Below are 22,576 nucleotides of genomic sequence, written 5' to 3'. Positions count from 1 at the left end.
ATTATTTAGAAGTGTTTATATATGAGCGGCGTCCCCGTTCTTTCTTTCGCCTCTGCCCTTTGTCTCGTTAGTTCGTCCGTCTTTTATATTCGTTCGATCCTTTAGGAGTTTTTTCCTTATATTCATTTAGTACACCAACTTTATGCTTTCATATAGCAATATTCATTTAGTACACCGACTTTATGCTTTCATATAGCATTTATTTTATGTTATCCTATGATATCGGTGTTAGCGTTTCATCAGGAGTAGGTTATGTTGGTATGCCTGCATTCGTGCGTGTTGGTGGATAGCGTCAACATTGAGATTGTTTCGCTAGTTCTAGGAGCTTTAATTTCGACCATCTCACTTATTATTAGTAAAACCTTTTGTTTTATTACGCTCCACCTAGTTTTACGTTTGGTTCGAGTGGGACTCTCGCGTATTTTGTTGTTTTTACTGTTCGATCTACCGCTTCAGTAACTAGGTTGGTACCCCTGCTTTCCATCTGCTGATGGCGTCATGCTTCCTCCCCTACCACTCGCCCGAGTCCCTCTCTCGCCATATTTTTTCTGCATGCCTAACCTTACTTACGTGATTTCGCTTTTAATTCATTAATTATTTTTATGTATTTGTGCATTGATATTATATTTATTGCTTACTCCGTTATGATCATATTTTTGGGATTTTCATGTCATGATTAGGGGATCTCCAGTTGGTAGCCCTGTCTACCACTGCGCACTGGCGATTTCCCTGTACCATTACACCCCCCCCAACAAGTTGGGGAGGTTATTCCATCCCCCCCCCCCCCTTCAGTGTACACCCTTCCTCTCACTCCAATCAGCCTCTTTTTAGGACCTCACATTAAAAACTCTTTTCCTCGTGTGCTTGACAACAGCTAAAAGAGTAAGTGAGATCCACGCCTTCAGCAGGATCATAGTTTTCACATCTGAAACGGCTACATGTTCCTTGCAGCTCGGTTTTTGCTAAACGAGCTTCCTTCACGTCCTTGGCCTAAGTCGTTCGAGATCCCAAGCCTGTCCAACTTGGTGGGGAATGAACTGGAGAGAGTACTTTGCCCAGTTAGAGCTCTTAGGTACTATCTAAAAAGGTCTTAACCTTTACGAGGACAATCAGAAGCCTTATGGTGTGCTATCAAGAAGCCTTCTTTTCCAAGGTCTAAGAACTCAGTTTCTTACTATTCAGGCTTCTGATTAGGGAAGCACATTCTCATCTGAAGGAAGAAGACCTTGCTTTGCTGAAGGTAAGGACACATGAAGTGAGAGCTGTGGCTACTTCAGTGGCCTTCGAACAGAACCGTTCTCTGCAGAGTGTTATGGATGCAACCTATTGGAGAAGCAAGTCAGTGTTCGCATCATTCTATCTCAAAGATGTCCAGTCTCTTTACGAGTACTGCTACACCCTGGGACCATTCGTAGCAACGAATGCAGTAGTAGGCGGGGGCTCAGCCACTACATTCCCATAATCCCATAACCTTTTAACCTTTCTCTTGAATACTTTTTATGGGTTGTACGGTCGGCTAAGAAGCCTTCCACATCCTTGTTGATTTGGCGGGTGGTCAATTCTTTCTTGAGAAGCGCCGAGGTTAAAGGTTGTGATGAGGTCCTTTAGTATGGGTTGCAGCCCTTGATACTTCAGCACCTTAGAGTTGTTCAGCCTCCTAAGAGGAACGCTGCGCTCAGTAAGGAAGACGAACTTATTTAAGGCAGAGTAATGGCTCAAGTCGACTTCCTTACCAGGTACTTATAATTTCATTGTTATTTTGAATAACTGATAATATGAAATACGGGATACTTAGCTTCTTGATATACATGTACACTGGTTTTCACCCACCTCCCTGGGTGTGAATCAGCTACATGATTATCGGGTAAGATTAATATTGAAAAATGTTATTTTCATTAGTAAAATAAATTTTTGAATATACTTACCCGATAATCATGATTTAATTGACCCACCCTTCCTCCCCATAGAACCAGTGGACCGAGGAAAAATTGAGGTGGTGTCAACAAGAAGTACTGCAGTACCTGGCCACAGGTGGCGCTTGTGAGTACACCCCCCTCTTGTATAGCGATCGCTGGCGTATCCCTTCCGTAGAATTCTGTCGGGCAACGGAGTTGACAGCTACATGATTATCGGGTAAGTATATTCAAAAATTTATTTTACTAATGAAAATAACATTTTTTATTATAATGCTAGTAAATTTTGTTGATAAAGAGGAATGAACATGCTAACCCTCGCAGCCTCTGCTTAAAATAATAGAAACTTCCATGTACAGTACAGTACTGTAGTTCCTGAGTAAAAGTAAGATCCTTTCTTTATAAGCCATTACATTAGAAAGAAGATGGTGAATGCAAGAGTTGATGGGAAGGCCAAGGTTTGGGTGGATGGAGTGAAGAAAGCTCTAGGTGATAGGAGGATAGATGTGAGAGAAGCAAAAGAGCATGCTAGAAATAGGAATGATTGGCGAGTGATTTTGAAGCAGTTCTGACAGACCCTGCTGCTTCCTCTGGTTGCTTTAGTGACCACTGAGGTAGCAGCAGTAGGGGATTCAGCATGAGCTTCATTTGTGGTGGATAATGGGTGAGGGTGGGCTGTGGTATCTTAGCAATACAAACCAAACTGCTGAATCTCTCGCCAGGCTGGGAGGAGGTAATAGAAGAAAAGTCTTCTTTTCTAATATTTTATATTGGCCACTCCCCAAAATTGGGTAAGTGCCTTGGTAGATAACTAGAGACTAGTCAATTTACTATTTGTTAACCTTTTATTGTGGGTGTATTTTCAGTCATGCTATTGCGAAAGTAAGCACCAACCTGTAACGAGAGGTTTTTAAGTGAATACTGTACATCAAATTTGCTTTTATTGTCTTTCTCAGAGGTACATCCTTACCATCCATGTAATGCGTGGTTTCCCCCCCCCTCTCTCTCTCTCTCTCTCTCTCTCTCTCTCTCTCTCTCTCTCTCTCTCTCTCTCTCTCTCTCTCTCTCTCTCTCTCTCTCGCTCTTGCTCTCGCTCTCTCTCTCTCTCTCTCGCTCTCTCTCTCTCTCTCTCTCGCTCTCTCTCTCTCGCTCTCTCTCTCTCGCTCTCTCTCTCTCTCGCTCTCTCTCTCTCTCGCTCTCTCTCTCTCTCTCTCTCTCTCTCTCTCTCTCTCTCTCTCTCAGAAGTGAGATATACCCTACTATCTAGGTATCAATAATATTGCTCCGTCCATTAAATCACTATCAATCTGCCTTCTTGAAAGAGGAGAAATGGGGACCTGTTCCTGATGGGATTTCGAGTAGAGCAAAGGAGAGAAAACGGGAAAGAATGTGTTGTCTACATCACTACATGAAGAAAATCATATTTAACCCTTTTACCTCCAGGCTATTTGAAAATTTCCAACCCTCAAACCCCAGGGGGTTATTTTTTTCCCAGCACATTTTGCAGTATATTTGTTTTTTTTAATTGCTCTAACAGCCTTAATTTTTGTCATAGAGAGGTCAGGTTGGTCTCATTCTCTTGGAAAATGCCTGAATTTTCTCAAAAAATTATCAAAAATTTGAAAAAAATATTTATTATAGCATTTTTTTTATCAAGGACGTACCGGTACGTCCATGGGGGTAAAGGGATGGCTTTTGTGAAACGTACCAGTACGTCCTTTGGGGGTAAAAGGGTTAAGAATATAAAGGAGGATGATCTATTCTTTGAAGTACAAATACATGTGGTATTGTCATTGTTTTTATTCAGTGAAATGGAAATTTTCTGAAACCTTTCCTTTTTCATTTATTTTCAGGTTTGTTGTGATTGAACTGGGTTTGACACTCATTCCTGTTAGTACAATAGAGGAGGTAAGTGTTGTAAATTTTATGGTTTTTTTTTTTTTTTTTTTTTTAATGGCAGTACAGTATTTGAATACCTGTGAAATTACTAATTTCTTGTGATAATGTCTTTCTACCTCCCATGAATTTGGACAATTGTTCACTTTCACAAATTTGCCATGGTTAAGGACAATATACAGTACAAATTTTGATATATTGAAGTCTTTAAATCCTTTTGGCACAGAGATCTACAATATTAGATAGATTGATCACTGAATCTGTTCCATTAATGTTGCAAGAATGAGGATAACCTACCCCTAATAGGCTAGATACCTCTGCACAAGGTAAAGGCACTAAACGGAGCTGTTATTGCGCTGGTATAATCTCAGTGCAAATCTCGGTACTGAAAATGTGGGGAAGCTTGAACTTTAATGGACGTGGAAGTGATAAAATATCTTGACTGATTGGATATGCCTATTTGATTATGCAATGGATTTTTTTGTTATTAGTATCAATTAATACTATACTGTGGTATAATTATATCCTTGAATCTTTGCAGACTGTTTTATCATGATTTTCTTTGCAGATAATGCATTCACCATTTCATCAGCCATGTAGCTTGTGCATTTATTTCTATGAACCTCCCCTGTTCATAAAATTTATTCTCCAGGAGTTTGGTTTATCAATATTTACCCCTAAAATAAAAAAAAAATTCAATTGTCTTTCCTTTCAGTAAACAAAATCTCTGGACCTGATCAGATTTCCTCTTTTTTTTTCCTGCCTGAGGGAAGCTTCCCTTGAGTAGTGGCCGTCAAGGCTACCCCTCAGACTTGAGTATAGTCTCTTGACGGAAGCGGAGGGTACTCAACTCTTCTCATAGGAATTGCCTCTAACAGTCTTGCTGATCTCGATTCCTTGTCTGCTGCCTTATAATCAGTGAAGAGATTAGGCTAGTGACATGGTCTCTCTGTCTAATTCTCCCACTTTGAGAGATGTAAGTGTTCCTTAGTCTAGTGCCAGGGCACATCAAACTCAGACCATGCCGAAGCATGACCCCAGATTAGAGTCCCTTCTCCATCTCCTCTCTATGCAAAGCATGGAGTGGCAGAGAGAAAATATGGCTTTTGCCACCTGGAGGGCTCTGCAGTGCTATCTGAAGAAGTCCCGACACCACCTTAAACCAGAGTGTCAGCAACTTTTCCTTATCACAGGCAGAACCAAGAGAGAGGTATCTAGAACTCTGTCTTTCGTACTTCGGGAGTCTATCTGTAATTCATACGTCTCTGGCGCTGTGGGATTCTATGTCTCGGCTAGGAGCAGAACTTGCAAAGTCAAGAGCTAAAGCCCACTCTTATCTTCAAGAGGAATCTCGCAGTTAGACAGAGGTTGAAGGTTGGGGTGTTTATGCACCAGACCACCTTCAGACATTCTTTAGGAGTACCCAAAAGCTCTCTGATGCCTTGTGGTGGCTGATGAATTAGTGGTGTAGCTAGCCTAGATGCCCTACGGAACAGTAGCATCTTCTCTATGGTAATGTATATGTGTAAGTCTGGAATGGAGGCAGAATGACTGGCTCCTTACCTCCATTCTTTCTGCCCCTATCCTATGGACAAAGTGGTCGAAATGTTACTCGATGATCTGACTTCATGCTAGTGAACTACACTTCTGAGCTCCATTGTTCACAAGATAAAGAAGTTTCCCCATCTTCCCTAGATGAGGGGGAGCAAGGTGGAATATGCAGTACAGTATACCAAACTGCCACTTATATTATGCTGAACTATTCCCCCCTTTGTGGGAAAGGGATCCCTCCTTTGACCACGTACCAGTCATTTGTGGACAGTCCAGGCCTTATCAGCTTATTTATACAATGATGGAAAGGCATGAGGTTGCTGGAGAAGTTATCTTCGGGTTAACTAATTTGTATTTTTCCATTAGATTATACTTTAATCTTTAATCACCTCTCCCAGTCCTAACCCAAAAGGTCATAAGTGAAGTGACTGACGGGTAAGAGGTCGGAGCTTCTCACCCTCTCTCACCTGTTGCTTAAATACTCTTCAACAATTCAACAGTGGTCCAGCTTTTATGCCTAAAACATACTCCCTACCTATAGGACTTGGGTTTATATGGATAGTAATAGCACAATTTACTTTTAAAAATGTGATTTTATATATGGGAGAGATACATAATCTGAATCCCTCGTTAAGCTGGGAGGAGCGAAGAGAAGAAAAGTCCCCTTTTTTATGTCAACTACCCCCTTAAATTGGGGGAATTGCATTGGTAGAGAGGTAGAATAGATTAAGAACTTGAAAAGAATAGAAATCTTAACATTAAATTGTAATATTAATTATGTTTCATAAGTTTTTTTTCTAAAATTCACAAGCATCTTCTCATCTTGTGTGAAAGAAGTCATAGTATACAGTACCTACCTGTGAGTTGTATAGGTGTGTTAGCTCAACCACATTTGATAACCACAGCTTGTACCAGATTTGTAATTTCATCAACCCTATATAGTCTACATCTTTGCCACCTTCAGAAAATGCCAGTGTAAAATAACATTTATTTTTTAAGCTTTAATCTATTATTTTCATAATTACCTGTGGAAAGAACAAACTGACTGAGAGGCTAGTGTCAATCAGGTTCACCTTTGAAAATATATAAACAAAGCTTCAGATGTAAATGATCTCTATTATTAAAGTTAGGCCCTTCCTTATGAAAAGTGGGGAGGGAGGGAAGGTTAATATTTTTTTTCAGAGGTAAGTATGGAATTAATAGATTTTACTTTAAAGATCCTGTTTATTTTCATGAATCCTAGCTCTTCGATAGACCAAGCTAATTAACACACTTCCTGGACAGAGGAAAGGTGATACACAAAAAATCATTCGGAGACCTATGCTCTATCTTAGAAATTAAGTAGTTTTTATTTTATTTAAGCCACTGCCCCTAAATTAAATATTAGAAATGCAGGTGAATGGCTTACCATAGGCTAGGATTCTTGTATAATGTATGCCCATGCTATAACTTCTTTACCTTCCCCCCTTTTTCATTTCAATTGTTTGTACAATGTACGTGTAAGTCATCACTAGGCAATCCCATTTGTTGGTCTCGCTTCAGAAATGTTAACGAAGAATCATTGAACCTTTGGCGCGTTTTGATACTGAGTAAATGAACTAAAAGCTTTGGATCTCAACAAAATATTTATTGAAGTGTCCTAAAAAAAAAAAAAAAAGATAATTGATGCGAGTGATGATTTCTGCATGGTTTTTTTCCCCCCATTGAGTCATTTTTTAACTTTTAACTCCAATTTCAAGTTAATCAAGTAATAATGAGATGAAGCAAATAGATTTGAAAGTAAAAGAAAGCAGTTTACCAATAAATTTTAATCTGGCAGTCAAGCATGTATGACTTGTCCTATTAAAAATGTCAGAATTTTAATGGTACTATGTTAAGGAAAAGCTAATAATTTAATATTCACCCATCAGTAGTACTAGTTACATTTTCACTTGCATAATTCAATCCTAAGTATTTTCTTTCATTTTTTTTTTTTTTGACAGGCAGGAAATCTTTTGGCACAAATGGTTGGTTGTGAAGCCAAGATGAATGCCAACCCCTTCCGAATGAAAACCAAACCTGCAAATACCCCAGATAATGCACTTCTCGTATGCACCACTATGATTCCAGGCTTGGGAGAGAAAAAAGCTCTTTTGCTGTTGAAACAATTTGGCTCTTTAAAGGCTCTCTCTAACGCTAACGAGGAAAGTATTGCTGATGTTGTTGGACCAAGTACTGCATCTTCTGTGTATAATTTTTTCCGTGGATTTTACTAAGTACTTATAGAAGATTGTATTTTACCGAGTACTTACATAATATTTAAAGGTAAAGTACTATTAGTTTCAAATTTTGAAGGGCTAGACTTTTGTCCTTCATTAGTGCTTACAAATAGTTATAGTAGATTGATGTACTGTATATGAAATTTTTAAAAATGCTGTATGTGTTCAAGTATTCATCTGTCATAGAGTACAGTATGTCAACTTTAGAAAATATGGCACCTTATAATATTTTTTTACACCAGGCAGCTATATCTCTGCTATAAAATTTCATCTACTTACGAAATGTATTATTCAGTAGAAATCTCTTATGTATTTGCTACAGAATCTCTCACGTTTTAAATTCTGATACAAGTATTTGTTTTCTAATTGCACCATCATCTTCAGGTACATGAATGACTGTAGAGTGTAAGATTTTTGGGGTATTCTCTCAAAATGCCTTATAGCTTGGATTGAATTTATGAATATGGGCCATAAAAGGACAACTCTCGGGCCTGGAAAGCTATTCAGTGCCCATATGCAAGTGGAATAAAGACGTGCAGTTGCAGTATGAAGTAAAAGTTACGAGGTTGGACAGCAGATGGAAGGAAGGAGACCAAAACAGTGGTTTAGTTGAAAGCTAAAACGCTAATACAACTAGGGAAGAAAAGGACACTGCAAAGACCTGTAAGTATTGCTTATAGTACACTTATAGCACTTCCCCCACAAGGGGTAGCCTTTCATTGCAATAATATTGACCTCACTGCTTCACTTTGAGCCAATTTTTTTTTCTATTTTAATCCATTCTTTGAAATATTATTTATCACTATTGTTTGCCTCATGGGTTTTCTTTTATTTCCTTCATGATTTCACAGCATTTTTAGTTTATTTAAATATTTTTAACTTTTCTCGATTATCTATCCTAGTATTTCTTGTTGCCATATTTATTGATAATTTTTTGCATTTTTATTTAAATTAACTTTCAATTCCAAGTGCTTTATATCTTAAAAATTTTATTTTCTTAGTTCTTTAGTGTCAATCATTTTTTAAGATATCTCTTTTATTGTTCAAACATCAAGCTTTAGTCACTCCAGAACTTCTTGATTTGTTATTCCCAATATGTGGAGGAGATCAATTCTCCTGTCTTCATAATTTCACCTTGTTAATTGGTTTTTGGTTATGATTTTTATTCCCTCTGTAAGTTAATACAAATACTTTGATCGGTTATCTTTAATGAGTTTCATGTTTTACTTTACTTTGTGGATTTTAATTCCTACTTAAAGCAAATGTAACTTCAGTGATATGATACCTATGAATTATAGTATAGCCATTAGATTACTGGACCTGCTTGAGGAGAATTTAAGTCCTTATTCATTGACCAATTTTGCGCTACTAGAAAAGAAATAGCAATTGATGCATTATTGAGCAAGATGCTTTTCAATTACAGTGTTACTGTAGATCAGTGGTTCCCAACCTGGGGGAAATTTGAAGCTTCCGGGGGGGGGGAAATAATTACACTACACTACCTACTAACTAAAACAAGTGGAAAATGTCCAGATAGTATGTGCAGCAATTTGTTGTTAGCCATTCAATTGTGATATGATCATATCATTTCTCACTGACATGATATTCAAGGGGAGAATTGGAGTGCCATGCCCATTTCTGAGGCAGGCGAGTGGGCATGAGGGCTGAGCGGGGCATGAAGGGGGGGAAATCTGGATGGTTGAACTGGGTGCAGGGGGGAAATGACTGAAAAAAGGTTGGGAACCACTGCTGTAGATGGTGGCCTTGGCCAGCCATGAAAGAGTGGACCTAGATTCATTGGGATGGTGAATCTACTCCCTTTAAATAATAATTATTAACTGTAGATGGGAGAAAAATCAATTCAGCCTAATTGGTACCGTCATTCTAATTTGAATAAAATCTCGGGAGTCCAGAACATAAAATAGTATTTCAAATTTTAGTGCAGGTTTTCAATTAGTGTAATTTACAACCAGTTTCATCATGACAAGTTCACTACAAACTTTTAAGACTGGTAGATTTTTACCTTATGGGGTTTGCAATTTTTTACCTTATGGGGTTTGCAATTAAGTATAATTTTCAAAGATATATACAGTATTTGTATTATGCTCCAGTATTTTACCATCATATAATTTCTGTGATTATTTTAGTAACACTAGGATAGGAAGGTACTAAAACTAGAAAATTGATTATGAAATAGTAACAGGTTAGGAATAAGATTTATTTATACTGTACAATTTTCTTAAATGCTTTTAAAACAATGACCAAGAATTAAAATATAGGGATAATGAACTTTGTAAAGATACATATGTACAATATCACTCTTACAGGCAGACTAAAATAGCTGATAAAGTTATTGACATATTTTAAAGTAATTTCAATTTTTCCTACCTATGCAACCCAGAGTCCTTTAGCAGGATGATGCTTCCAGCAAAGATGGATACAACTGATAAAACCTTTTCCAATCCATATTGCACAACCAGTTGTTAGATCTGTGTGTGGTAAAATCTCAGAGTGCAGCTCGCATCGTTGAACAATCTCGGCAAAAATCTTTAGTGCTGAAAGAAGCAAGACCCTAAGTTCGGACCGTGAGGTTCCTGATTGCGTAATTCTTGATCCCATGGGAAATGATTATTGTGAAAAACAAGCGCGAGATCTGTCTTGAGAGAAATGGACACTATCGGAACGTTCTTGTGAAGACGAAACACAAAGAGAAGACAACAAGAAAAACTCGGCACTCATGAGGGGAAGATCTCATTGCCCACACAAGCAGTTATAACGATCACGGGTTTCGTTCACCAGTACTGTATCGTAGACTGGAAAAGCTGGAATAAAGCAGATGCTAGAAGTTCTGCAACCCAAAAGTCATCAAAGAGCAGGCACGAGAGATGCAATAGTGAAATGCCTGATAAATGTTTAAAATACCGGTGATGTAGTGACTGGTCACAATTAGACTGCTTAAATGGTGATGGAGATAGTGTCATGGGATTGGTCAGCTTGAAGAAGATGGTCTTCCACCGTAATTACATTCACACCGCTCGTTGAATGCACTCACAACCAAGCTCGTTCTGCTGGGTCATCATTTCTGGAACTCAAAAAAGGGAGGGTGTGAGTACAGCGTTTAACCTACACAAAGGAGCATATACTTCGTCTTGTAAGGGAGCTGTGATAACAGGTGTGATGTTTTCTATGGATGATTAATGCTCCTGATAAGAAATCTGCCTCACACACTAGAATCTTATCCCCAAGTGGTTATGTTCTCAGTACATATTGGTCATGCTCTCGGCGTTCTTTGAAGTGTTGCCACTGAAGTGTCCCAGAGTAAGGGAAGGGACAGACGGCTACTGACGTCCTGACCAGTGCATCGTAACGAAACTTATTCCCGGGTAAGAAAGCGTTCATGATAAGAAACTTTGAGAATGTGTGAGGATAACCTTCCTATGTGGATATTACCTCTATGTACTAGGGATTCTCTTCTCTTAACTTTTAACTTTTTCCACACAGCTTTGGAATCACAGAGGTGGCCTAGGAATGACCCGGCGCAAGAGAGGGAAAAGGATAGAGGCAAACATTCTGACTAGCAATGCCCGTACTTGGTCTTGCACGAGACCTAGTACTGTTGGCAGGAACGCTAGTTTCTATACTTCATACCGAAACACCTTCGCAAAGAGGGTTAGTGTTTGGTCTGTTTCCCTCAAAACTGTGTAGAGGAATTAGTCTCTCATGAGATTGCCTGATTAGGTTGTGTATCGGTGACTAATACTTTCTTCTCTTTGTGGTGGTAGGAGTTACATTTGAAGGCTTTGCAACAGGCTAAGTTGGAGGATACAGGCAAGATGAAAAGGGAAGGAGAGCGTGTACCCTTCAGAATCCTCGGTCGATTGTCTAGGTTAGTGAAAAAAGTCAGTGTTTGGTAACATGAGGAGCAGAAAGTGCCAATACTTCTTCCCAGAGGGAATGATAACATGTATGCGATGTGGAGTCTTGTCAAATGAAATGGCGTTTAGCGCAGTTCTTTGAAGTCACCTGTCTTTACTCATATACAATAATGAGAGGGAGATATGTCGTTGACCTGTTTTGGAATGTGGAAGGATATCAAAAAGACTAGAATGTTGATAAGAAGCAGTTGAAAGGTGCTTGGTGGCCGTGCAGAACTGGCTTTGAAGTATTTCCTTAGACATGTGGAGCTCTTGGGCTTTGCATGGAGCATGTTCACAGCAATACCCTTCAAGCCTATGCACGTGGAAGGCAGTACGATTAACTACCACCACCTCGTTAACTTTTAAGAGCCGTATCCAGCGTCACTGAAAGCATTCTCCTATTAAAGGACAAAGGTTTGTAATCTTGTCAGAAAGATTTATTTTTATAATTTTCTTCAATACAACCAATTCATTATATCCATTTTTAGTCCAAATGACGATGAAAATCGATGAACCAAGAATGTTTACCATGCCAGAAAATAGAAATACAGATTTAGCTAAGTAGGAAACTAGAAAGAATCATGTCTTGGCATTTTAACTCATTTTAACTTTATAAGACATTTTAACTTTTTTAACTTTATCTCCTAACTTACATATGTAAAAAAAAAAATAGTCAAGCATCTTATTCATATTCATGACTAATGTCAGCAAAACAGAATTAAAAATAAATACTTTGCTGCAAAGAAGGCACATAATACAATTACGAATTGGAAAAAGTTTGAAGTGATTAATTAAAAAGTGGAGTAGCACTATACATAAATGGCACTAGTTAAAAGCATTATCAAAACAACTATGGGTTACAAGTAACTTAAGGTGGACGGGAATAATTTGACAGAGGTAAATTTGAAAAATTATTTCATATGATTGCTGCTTTCAATGATACTTTATCTTGACTATAGAGGAGTATGCTTGTAAAATCACTATTGTCCAAAGTAATACTGCATATATATATATATATATTTCCTAACTAGATGAACATGTGTCCTTTACTTATTGAAGAATAGATAATAGCGTAGCTGGAATATGGCAGTTGAAATTATAACGAGGTCTATCAACCGGCAGGTCAGTACCTATTGGCAGCGGGAAGGAGATCGATTTAAGGAATTTAAAAACTTCACCTTGTTCCAGGAAGGACAGCTTGGCTCAACTCAACTGGAGGGCAGGTCACCTCTAAACTGCTGTGCGCTTTCTCGAGAAAAAAAAAAAAAAGATGATGACAAAGGGATCCCAGAGCATTGAGGAAAATCCTGGCATGAGACTGAAGTGGAAGGTGGGAGGGAGTTGGCAATTCTCTCAAACTCTGTTAGAAGGAGCAGAAGGTCCAGGTACCACTTGATGTGTAGCCAACTTGGTGCTACCAATGTTAACGGAAGGTTGGTTGTATCCCTTTCTCGATTCAAGACTCGTCAAAGGCTGAAAGACATAAACGCCAAAACTGTTACACAGGTGCTGAAACGTGTCCTCAAAACTTCTGGGTCTGGAATGGAAGAGCTATATATCGGGAGCTTAATGTTCAGCTATGTTGCAAAGAGGTCTATTGTCGAGGGAACCTCACAAGCAGGATTTCTGTCGCTCCTGGATAACACCAAGACCACTCCGAGTTGGCTATTTAAGTCCTTCCTGCTCAACTTGTCTGCTACTACATTCCTTTTTTCAGGGGTGAAGTGGGCTGAAAGTGTAATCGTTGTGTCGTCTCAAGAGTCTTCGCTGCCATGATACCCCCTTGTATGCTGATGTAGGACACTATGGTGGCATTATTGCTTAGCAACATCACGGAGTGACCGCAAGAAGAGTCTGCTCTCGTAAATGTTTGATCCCATCAATTTTTCTGCGTCCAAGAGTGTTATATCATGCATCGGGCTATGTGGACTCCTCACCCGTCTCTATATATGTCCAAGAAGAGAAGGAATTCCAGAGGAGGGAGCAATAATGAGCATTCATGTAGGAGGTTTTCTTCCTCCAACCACCGCGCAAGATCTTTCCTGGATTCTTTTATTCCTCCAGAGAAGTATGGATTATCTATATGTTGAGTCCATGCTAACTTGACCTCCCATTGAAGAGATATTAGGCATGATCTGACTCCTGGCACCAACTATTCTAGAAACGTCAAGTACAGTTTATCAGTTTCTTCTACTGGTAAGCTTGGAGAATATACTGTTGCAGAAAGGGAAGAGCTGCTTGCTGCCACCAAAGAGATTTCTCTCAAGGACAACGAATCTTAGTGGATTCTAGCCCAAGTGTTCTGTCCACTGTGGGGGAAGAGACGAGACGGGGAATTCCGCCTGTTATAACTTTTAGCGTTCAGTTTAACACAAACGATGCTGGGCGAGGAGAGGGGATTAGGTTACCTCCTTGGAGAGCCCAAACTTGCTTGGGATAGGGTACCTGAAGTGGCTTGGATGGTTCATCAGGAGGAGCAGGATTACAGAGATCTCTTTTACCTTGAATCCTACTGAAAAGAAGGGTACCTGCAGCGAAAGGATGACAAGTGCACGTGATAGTGATAATCTGCAGGGGAACTCTTATTGATGATGCAGACTTTCCTAACTAGGACGAACTGGTGAAAAGTGAGGGTCTTTTTCTACAAGAGAAAGGTTGTAGTGATTGGACAAATGATTGCAAGACGAGCAATTGGTGTCCTCAAATGAGCAACGAGCCCTTGGGTGTAAGCTATTAATAGGAAGCGTACGCCTAGAAGCGGTTTGCTTGCCTGAAAGGAAGAAAGACGAGTGCTTGGAGTGGCTCAAGTAATGGGCTTCCAGAAAAGGGGCTCCCAGGAACACTTCTGACAGGCTGAGAGCGACAATTTAAAACCTGGCGATAGAAAAGTTGGCAAGGCGAACATCTCAAAACGCATTTAGAAGGTAGCTCGTGGTTTGCGTGGTCAGGGAGGTAGAGCTCCTCGTTTGCCTTGCTAGACATGTCAAAAGACGAGGTCAATTTAGGTTAGGGTGCTGGAAAGAGCATGTCTTGGGACACGTATGGAGCCATGCATGTCCTGAGGACATGTTGGAGGAAAAGGTGTGCTTAGGGTGAACAGTTTGGCTGAGAAACGAGAGGCTTGTCAGAGTAAAAAAGGTAATTGTCAAAGAGAGGCCTGAAGGGAAGAATTCTCTGCACGCAAAACTCCTGGATGAGACTTGAACGAGGAGCGTTTGGGAGTGTGTGCCGGCGAGTCATCTCCAGAAGGATGGGAGAAAAGTAGATTGTCAATGAGGTGCGTCTATAATCCACCTTCGAGGACAGATGGTCAAGGTTGAGAAACAACCTTGTGAGCATGCTACTAGAGCAACCCTCCGAAAGACTACTCCTTCCACTGAGACAACGGCCAAGCACTCAACGCAGAAATTGAAGGGCACTTCCCTCAGGAAGGAACGTGGGAGGACCTTCCCTCTGAAGGCTATTAAAGACGCTGGAGGCAGCTACACGAGTGACTAAAAACTGGAGGCAGCTACACGAATGGCTAAAAACTGGAGGCAGCTACAGGAGTGACTGAAAGTTCCAAGGCAGACTTGAGAGGCAGGAACTGAAGGGTGTTTCCCTCGGGAAGGAAGGAAACCTGAGACCCTCTGAAGGAAGACTGGAGACTGCAACTTTCCTGTGGACACCCGAGGCATCTGTAGCAAGATCCAGAATTTCTAGTTTGATCTGGTCAAGCAGCAACTGAAGGGAGTCTGGGAGAAGAATCTCCCTCTGAAGGGAGACTGGAAGCATCTGTAAGATCTATAATTTCCATGACCATTGGAGATACAGCTGCCGAAAGAAGATGGGAACCTAGAAGTTTCCTGTGGAAAGTCTAGAAGATCCACGGAGTAGCAGCAACTGAAGGACATTTCCTAGGAGAAAGGAATCCTGGTGGCAATGCAGCTTCTCTGAAGACCTTGGGGGCAGCAAAAGGAGGGTTTAGAAATTTCATGATAATTCAGAGAAATAGGAAGTAAAGGGCGCATCATTCGGAAAGGCACCAAGAAGCCTCTTCCTGCAAAAACTACGATGGTAGATTGAAGATAAAGCAGCTAGTCCTATGATGCCAGTTCTGAGAACGCCGAGAAGTTTCAAGACCAACTGAAGAGATATGCCACAGGGCTCAAGATTACCCTCTGAAGAGGGTGGATTTTGCAAGGTTAAAGAACCCTGGAGCATGGTATGAAGAGCTAATACTATGTAGTAGACCTCCAGAAGGTAAGGCACTAACCCAACCTAAAGATTATGTTAAAGTGTTCACTGTAGGACCCTGGACAGGCGAGGGGAGAACGGGAAAACTCTAAGAGCAACTATATTCAGTGAAGGGCCGTCTCTCATACAGTGTCCCCTCTATGGGAATCCACCTTGAAGTCTTAATGGCTCCCACTCCAAGCTGTAAAAAACTCCACCAGTTAAGGTTTAAGTGAAGGGTCATGGTTAAATTACCTCAAAGATGACTCCAAGGGCACTGAAGACTGCTTTCCCACAGACATCAATTACAGAAGCCATGAAGTCCCAGTTCCCCGACAGCTAGGCAGGGATGAAACTCAAAAGGTTATCACGCACTATCTAGAATCCCTTGGATGCAGTTGAACTAAGCCCTTCAAACTACACTGGAAAATAAAGGAAACAAATTAATTATACCAAAAGTTCCGGCCATTAAGAAAGTGCTTTTACCCACGGCCGAGATTCAAGTGAATTGTCAGAGTTGGCAGGAGGACTGTTGTTTCCCCGCCACTGATACATATTTACCTGGCAATTATTACACCTCGATATAACAGTAACTGCCGTATTCCAGCTCCTGTTATCTATTCTATAAGTAAAAGACGATGGGTTTGTATTCATCTAGGAACGTAAATGTTATTCAAGTCTGTAAAAATTACTGAATTTGAACTGCTGTATAGACATTTTAAACAATATAATTTACCAGATTTTTTAATGTATTTGTTGATAAATAAGTTTTATTTTTAAATTATAGTGCTATACAAAACAAGGTAATTTTTTTAATCCTGGAAATAGATGAAAAAAAATTCTTCCATTCAAGCTGCAAAGGATTGACAATATCATTGTCAGAATTATGAATGCCTAGATTACAAAAAGTCATTGCATTGTAATAAATACTTGCATTCCATACAATCTCTATTGATATACAGAGAAAATTATGAAAGATGCACAACACAACAGAGCACAATTTGATTTGTAAAAACATAACACATTTCAAATATAAAAACATGAACAACTTATCTTATAGCATGTATTCTCTTCCAATTTGCACTAACTATTGCACCAGGTCATAAATATCTTATTTACTTCCCTGTTTGTTATTCCACTGTTCGCTGTCCTCGCTTCCTGGACTTTAACTATCCCTCTGTTCCTGCTTCCATGTCACTCCCCACTTCTTGACTATTTACTGCAACTGACAAATAGGTACTGAATTGCTCTTAATGTCCCAATTTTTTTTAAGTCCTGAAGCAAACAAGAAATCAAACAAAACTTTTCTGATAAACTCCAAGAGCAAATAACATTTCAAGAACCTTACAAAAAAAATGCTAAGACCACCGCCACACCCTATTCTTCAAAAGGTTTTAAGTACGTGATTATTGAAAGCTTGATGTACTCGAATCCTTAACGCCAAGTAAAAGACAACTTCGACAACCTAGAATAGTAAAAAAGCTTTGGATATTAATTTCCTGGTGTTTCCTAGAAAAAGAGAGCATTAAAGTTATAACATGAACTTTAGTAGACCTGCAATTACCAATGTAAATATTGTTAAGCCACCTTGTCAAAATAACAATTCTCAGATCGCAACATAATAGTTTAACATTCTTTTGCTGTACAATATAGCTTCAGTAGAAACATTCACAAAATCACATATTTAAAGACACATTAATGCCCTCAATATTCTTACCAAATGCAATGCCTTAAACAGCATTTAGGATTGCTCCTATTCATTCAAACAATACAACTTACAAATGAAGTACTGGTTTATAAAAAGTATAAAATAAACTCAACTACAGCTTCACTAACTACAGAAACTAAGATACTGTATATGATAACTACAGAAACTACAATATACAAGTACAGTATGTTACAAACATCTAGTATCACTTGGTAACCTACCTTCTGATTGCATTTACCTTACCTACTTTCACATGAAACTAATGACTGACAATTCCAAAAGTAACACCTAATCCTTTAAACCACAGGTTTCCTCAAAGTTGCTGCCTACCATATAGTTTTATATATCGCTACCTCATTGCAAGAGGGTCGTAACTCCAAATTTGCTAGTTTTGAGTTATATGGTGTACAAGATTGCCGAATTGATTCTGCATCTTTTGGTAAAAGTCGTAAATCTAGGTGAATTAGCGGCCGAGAGATGGCACTAAGAAGATTTTTAGTGAACATCAAATTCATAGGACTTAGCAACTTTCAAATGCGTCTCCTGAAAAATCAGGAATTCGGAGTTACGACCCTCTTGCAATGAGGTAGCGATATATACTATACAGTGGAAAAATTTTCATGTCAGCTTCCAATGTTGTTGTTATTTGAATCACTACCATTGTGATAAGTAGTCTCCATTTTGTAGTCATTTTTATGTAGATCTCAATCTTATAGTCATTTTATGTAGAATCTGCCCTATGCTGCTTACATTTCAAGAGGAACAATTCATTCATGCTCATTTTTTAACCTGCAAAAAAATTATCTCAAACAAAGTCTTAAAATACCAAATGATAATGTAGTATGAAATGTGATTCCGCATATACAGTGATACCTCGGTAGTCGAACGACTCTATACTCGAACAATTCGGAGTTCGACCAAAATTTTCGAGAAATTTTTGCTGCGGTGCTCGACCAAAAATTCGGTACTCGACCAGCCGAACACGTGACGACCGCATGGGCTTTGTGATGATCGCGCCATCTCGGCCACTCTCGCTTGTTCGGGAAGCATCAGTTCTCTCGAGAGCGTCACTCAGACAACGCGCGATCAGCATTCGTTGTGATTTAGTGATTTTCAGTGCTTTTAATTGCTTTTTTAGCTTTCATAATGAGTCCCAAGAAAGTAATGAGTGTTAAGGGGAAGGAGAAGAGGAAAACAGTGCGAACAACGATCGAGTTGAAGAAGGAAATTATAGCGAAATATGAGAATGGTGTACGAGTGTCCGATTTAGCGGTAGAATACGGAATGGCGAAGTCGACCATTTCTACGTTTTTAAAGCATAAAGAAATGATTAAGAAGGCGAATGTTGCAACGGGAGTTACGGCGGTAACTAAGCAAAGGCCACAAGTGATTGAGGAGATGGAAAAGTTGCTTTTAATATTTATTAAAGAAAAACAGTTGGCCGGGGAAAGTGTTAGTGAAGCGTTCATTTGTGAAAAAGCGTTGCATATCTATGAAGAATTAGTGAAGAAAAGTCCGAGTACCAGTGAAAGTGATTCATTTACATTTAAAGCGAGCAGGGGTTGGTTTGAAAAGTTTCGTAATAGAACAGGTATTCATCGTGTTACTAGGCATGGGGAGGCAGCTAGTTCGGATCAAATTGCAGCCGATAAATACGTGGGGGAATTCGATCGGTACATAAATGAACAAAATTTGATCGCACAACAAGTCTTTAATTGTGATGAGACTGGGTTATTTTGGAAGAAAATGCCAGCCAATACGTACATTACCAAGGACGAGACGAAGATGCCAGGTCACAAGCCAATGAAAGATAGGCTAACATTGTTGCTGTGTGCAAATGCAAGTGGCGATTGCAAGATCAAACCCTTGTTAGTGTACCACTCGGACAACCCCCGGGTGTTCAAACGAAATAATATTTGTAAAAGTGCACTACCAGTTATGTGGCGCTCGAACACTAAATCTTGGGTCACAAGACAATTCTTTACTGAGTGGATAAACGAAGTGTTTGCCCCCCAGGTTAAGGCTTACCTCATTGAAAAGAGCTTGCCAATGAAATGTCTTCTGGTTATGGACAATGCTCCTGCACATCCTCCAGGTCTCGAGGATGACTTGAAAGAAGAATACAGCTTTATCAAAATCAAATTCTTGCCCCCCAATACTACTCCCATACTCCAGCCCATGGACCAACAGGTCATTTCAAACTTCAAAAAACTCTATACCAAGGCCCTTTTCAGAAAGTGTTTTGAAGTGACCAGTGACACGAAGTTGACCCTAAAGGAATTCTGGAAGGAACACTTCAGCATCCTCAACTCTGTTAACATGATTGACCAAGCTTGGCGAGGTGTGACCTATAGGACATTGAACTCTGCCTGGCGTAAGCTGTGGCCATCATGTGTCACAGAGAGGGAGTTTGAAGGTTTCCAACCAGAGGCGGGTCCAAGCACTGCTACCCCTGTAATTTCTGATGACACTGATGTCGTTGAGGAAATTGTTGTCATGGGCAGGAGTTTGGGGCTTGAGGTCGACAAGGATGATATTGATGAGCTTGTAGAAAGCCATTCTACCGAGTTGACTGTGGAGGAATTGTTGCACCTGCAACAACAACAGCAGCAGGATCTGATTGTGGAGCAGGAATCTTCAGAAGAGGATGAGGTAAGGGAGGATGTTCCAAGTTCTCTCATCAATGAAATTTGTTCCAAGTGGGCAGATGTGCAGGCTTTTGCTGAAAAATACCACCCAGAAATTGCAGTAGCAAACCGGGCAGTGCATATGTTTAATGATAGTGTCATGTATCATTTTCGAAGAATACTGCAGAGGAGGAAGAAACAATTAACAATAGACCAGTTTTTCACAAAAGAAAAGAAAGCTGCTACATCAAAGCCTGTTTCTCCTCCAAAGAAGAGACAAAGAAGAGAAGAAACCCCTGAAATAGATCTGCCCACCCTTTCATTGGAGAGAGAAACAACTCCTGAAGGAGAACTACCCCGCCACATCATGGAAGGGGACTCTCCTTCCAAGCAGTAACCTCCCCCTTCCATCCTCTCCACATCCATCCCTGTATGCCATCGAACCGCTGCTCAAAGGTATGTTCACTACAGTACAGAAAATGGTTTAAAATTGTTTTATTTTAGTACAGTAAATGGTTTAAAATTGTTTTATAGGATTTTCTGACCAATTTCATACACATTTAGATAATTATTGTTGTTTAGGTACACGTTTTATTAATATTTTGGGCCTGTTCGAGTGCTTGGGAACGGAATAGAATATATACCATTATTTCTTATGGGGAAAAAAAATTCGGTACTCGAACAAATCGGAGGTCGAACACGGATCTCGAACGGATTATGGTCGAGTACCGAGGTATCACTGTAATTCTCTTTCACGTGTCCACAACACTTCATGAACGCACTCGATCATATCACAAATCATTTTCATAGTAACAATTCGTCAACAATAATGCATCTATGAAAAATATATAATATCTATTACTGTATATAAATTTTCACATAACAATACATACATTTCCATTGAATCACAAAGCAGTAGTTTCTGCAACTTAAAACTTTTGTAACTTTTTTTTCATTCTTAACACTAAATCTTCTTAGCCCCAAGCTTCATAGGCCCCGCACGAGCTGCCCTCTTGGCTTCAATCTCTTTTTGTCTTTGCAGCCTCTTTTCTTCACGCTGTCTACGCTGTTCTTCAGCCTTGGAACTGTTCCCTTGCATTGAACTGATTTCTTCAAAGAATAAGTGAAGGTCCAAGTTAAAATGTGTAATGGATTTCAAGTAAAATACAAAAAATTATTATAAGAAATAAAAGTTTTTTAGCCTGATTTGCAAAAATGAATTATTTTTATTCAATCCTTCAACAATATAGGTGATCAAAGTTTTTAAACCTGATTTGCAAGGTGGGTGACGAATATAATTTCCAATTAATTGTTAATGCTTTAAAAGTGAATTAATTCTTAAAAATCTTGTTAACAATATGTTTGTACAGTAACTACTAATGATTTGTTTGTACAGAAACTGCAATCACTTGTAGTATTTTCACTTACATTTCACAAATTTTATTTGTAGGTTAATGAATTGCACTTACCTGGATTCTGACCACCCCATTCATCCCAGCCACCACTACTTGACGTTTTCATTGCAGAAGTGCGTGACACAGCAGTGTTGCTTTGGCTCTGTAGAAATGAGATTGCTTTATGAGGTCATGTACAAAGATAAATATCACCTTTAACCCTTTTACCCCCAAAGGACATAATGGTACGTTTCACAAAACTCATCCCTTTACCCCCATGGACGTACCGGTACGTCCTTGCAAAAAAATGCTATTTAAAATTTTTTTTGCAGATTTTTTATATTTTTTTGAGAAACTTCAGGCATTTTCCAAGGGAATGAGACCAACCTGACCTCTCTATATAAAAAATTAAGGCTGTTAGAGCAATTTAAAAAAAATATATTGGAAAATGTGCCTGAAAAAAATAACCCCATGGGGGTTAAGGGTTGGAAATTTCCAAATAGCCTGGGGGTAAAAGGGTTAATAACTAGATGTGTATGATAAACAAATTGAATATTTTTGCTAGTTGTGATGCTAGATAATTACCAATCAATCAATCTATCTATTATCAGGGAGAAAGGTGGTTCAGCCTCAACCGTTTTTAGCCTAATAGGAAAATATCTCCAAAATGTTATTATTTCTCAAAACCATTTTAAACAAATTAAAATATGAAAATGAAAAATGCTCAAAAACATGAGAAAAAGATATCGCTTTCAAAACACGCAATTACCTAAGATCTAATGTTAATAAAAGAAATTAATCTACCTTAAGAAATATTGCCTGCTTATTTAAACAATGATCTTAGAACAATCAGCTTGATAAAAATTGTCAAGCTTACTGGATAGCATTATCACTTATTCACATCAATTTTCAAATACATAACTTATTTATGTTTTTAAATGAATGGGGTACACGTTAAAAAATATTGTTCTAGTAAAATTTAAAATGTATATTTAAAACAATATCCGTCACAACATCGCTCTAAATAAAGTTAAAAATGATCAGACTAATGAAAAATCTAGCTTAAGTTTATATGAAAGGTTAGTTTACAGATTACT

At 39.0% G+C, this 22,576-nt stretch overlaps 2 protein-coding genes across 6 annotated transcripts in view; one reads left to right on the top strand and one right to left on the bottom strand.

The window, feature by feature from the left end:
- Positions 1 to 21,291, top strand: part of LOC137614390 (Fanconi anemia core complex-associated protein 24-like) — a 29,034-nt gene extending 7,743 nt beyond the window's left edge. Inside the window, exons 4-7 of one of the 3 annotated variants that reach the window (XM_068344182.1) lie at positions 3,767 to 3,821; positions 7,343 to 7,664; positions 8,003 to 8,281; positions 21,128 to 21,291. In XM_068344182.1, the coding sequence (XP_068200283.1) occupies positions 3,767 to 3,821; positions 7,343 to 7,615 (328 nt within the window). In that variant the 3' untranslated portion in view covers positions 7,616 to 7,664; positions 8,003 to 8,281; positions 21,128 to 21,291. Of the gene's footprint in view, positions 1 to 3,766; positions 3,822 to 7,342; positions 7,665 to 8,002; positions 8,282 to 10,019; positions 10,399 to 12,657; positions 13,303 to 21,127 lie in introns of those variants that run through there. The other 2 variants (XM_068344183.1, XM_068344184.1) reach the window with 2 other exon arrangements.
- yata (N-terminal kinase-like protein yata) overlaps positions 20,834 to 22,576 on the bottom strand; it is a 56,648-nt gene continuing 54,905 nt past the window's right edge. For all 3 annotated transcript variants that reach the window (XM_068344180.1, XM_068344181.1, XM_068344179.1), the window contains 2 exons: positions 21,555 to 21,642; positions 20,834 to 21,195 (listed from right to left, as the gene is read on the bottom strand). In XM_068344180.1, coding sequence (XP_068200281.1) covers positions 21,050 to 21,195; positions 21,555 to 21,642 — 234 coding nt within the window. In that variant the 3' untranslated portion in view covers positions 20,834 to 21,049. The remainder of the gene's footprint in view (positions 21,196 to 21,554; positions 21,643 to 22,576) is intronic.

This window comes from Palaemon carinicauda, chromosome 20, assembly GCF_036898095.1.
Source record: "Palaemon carinicauda isolate YSFRI2023 chromosome 20, ASM3689809v2, whole genome shotgun sequence".
Taxonomy (NCBI): Eukaryota; Metazoa; Arthropoda; class Malacostraca; order Decapoda; family Palaemonidae; genus Palaemon; species Palaemon carinicauda.
This window is presented reverse-complemented; position numbering and strand designations above follow the sequence as displayed.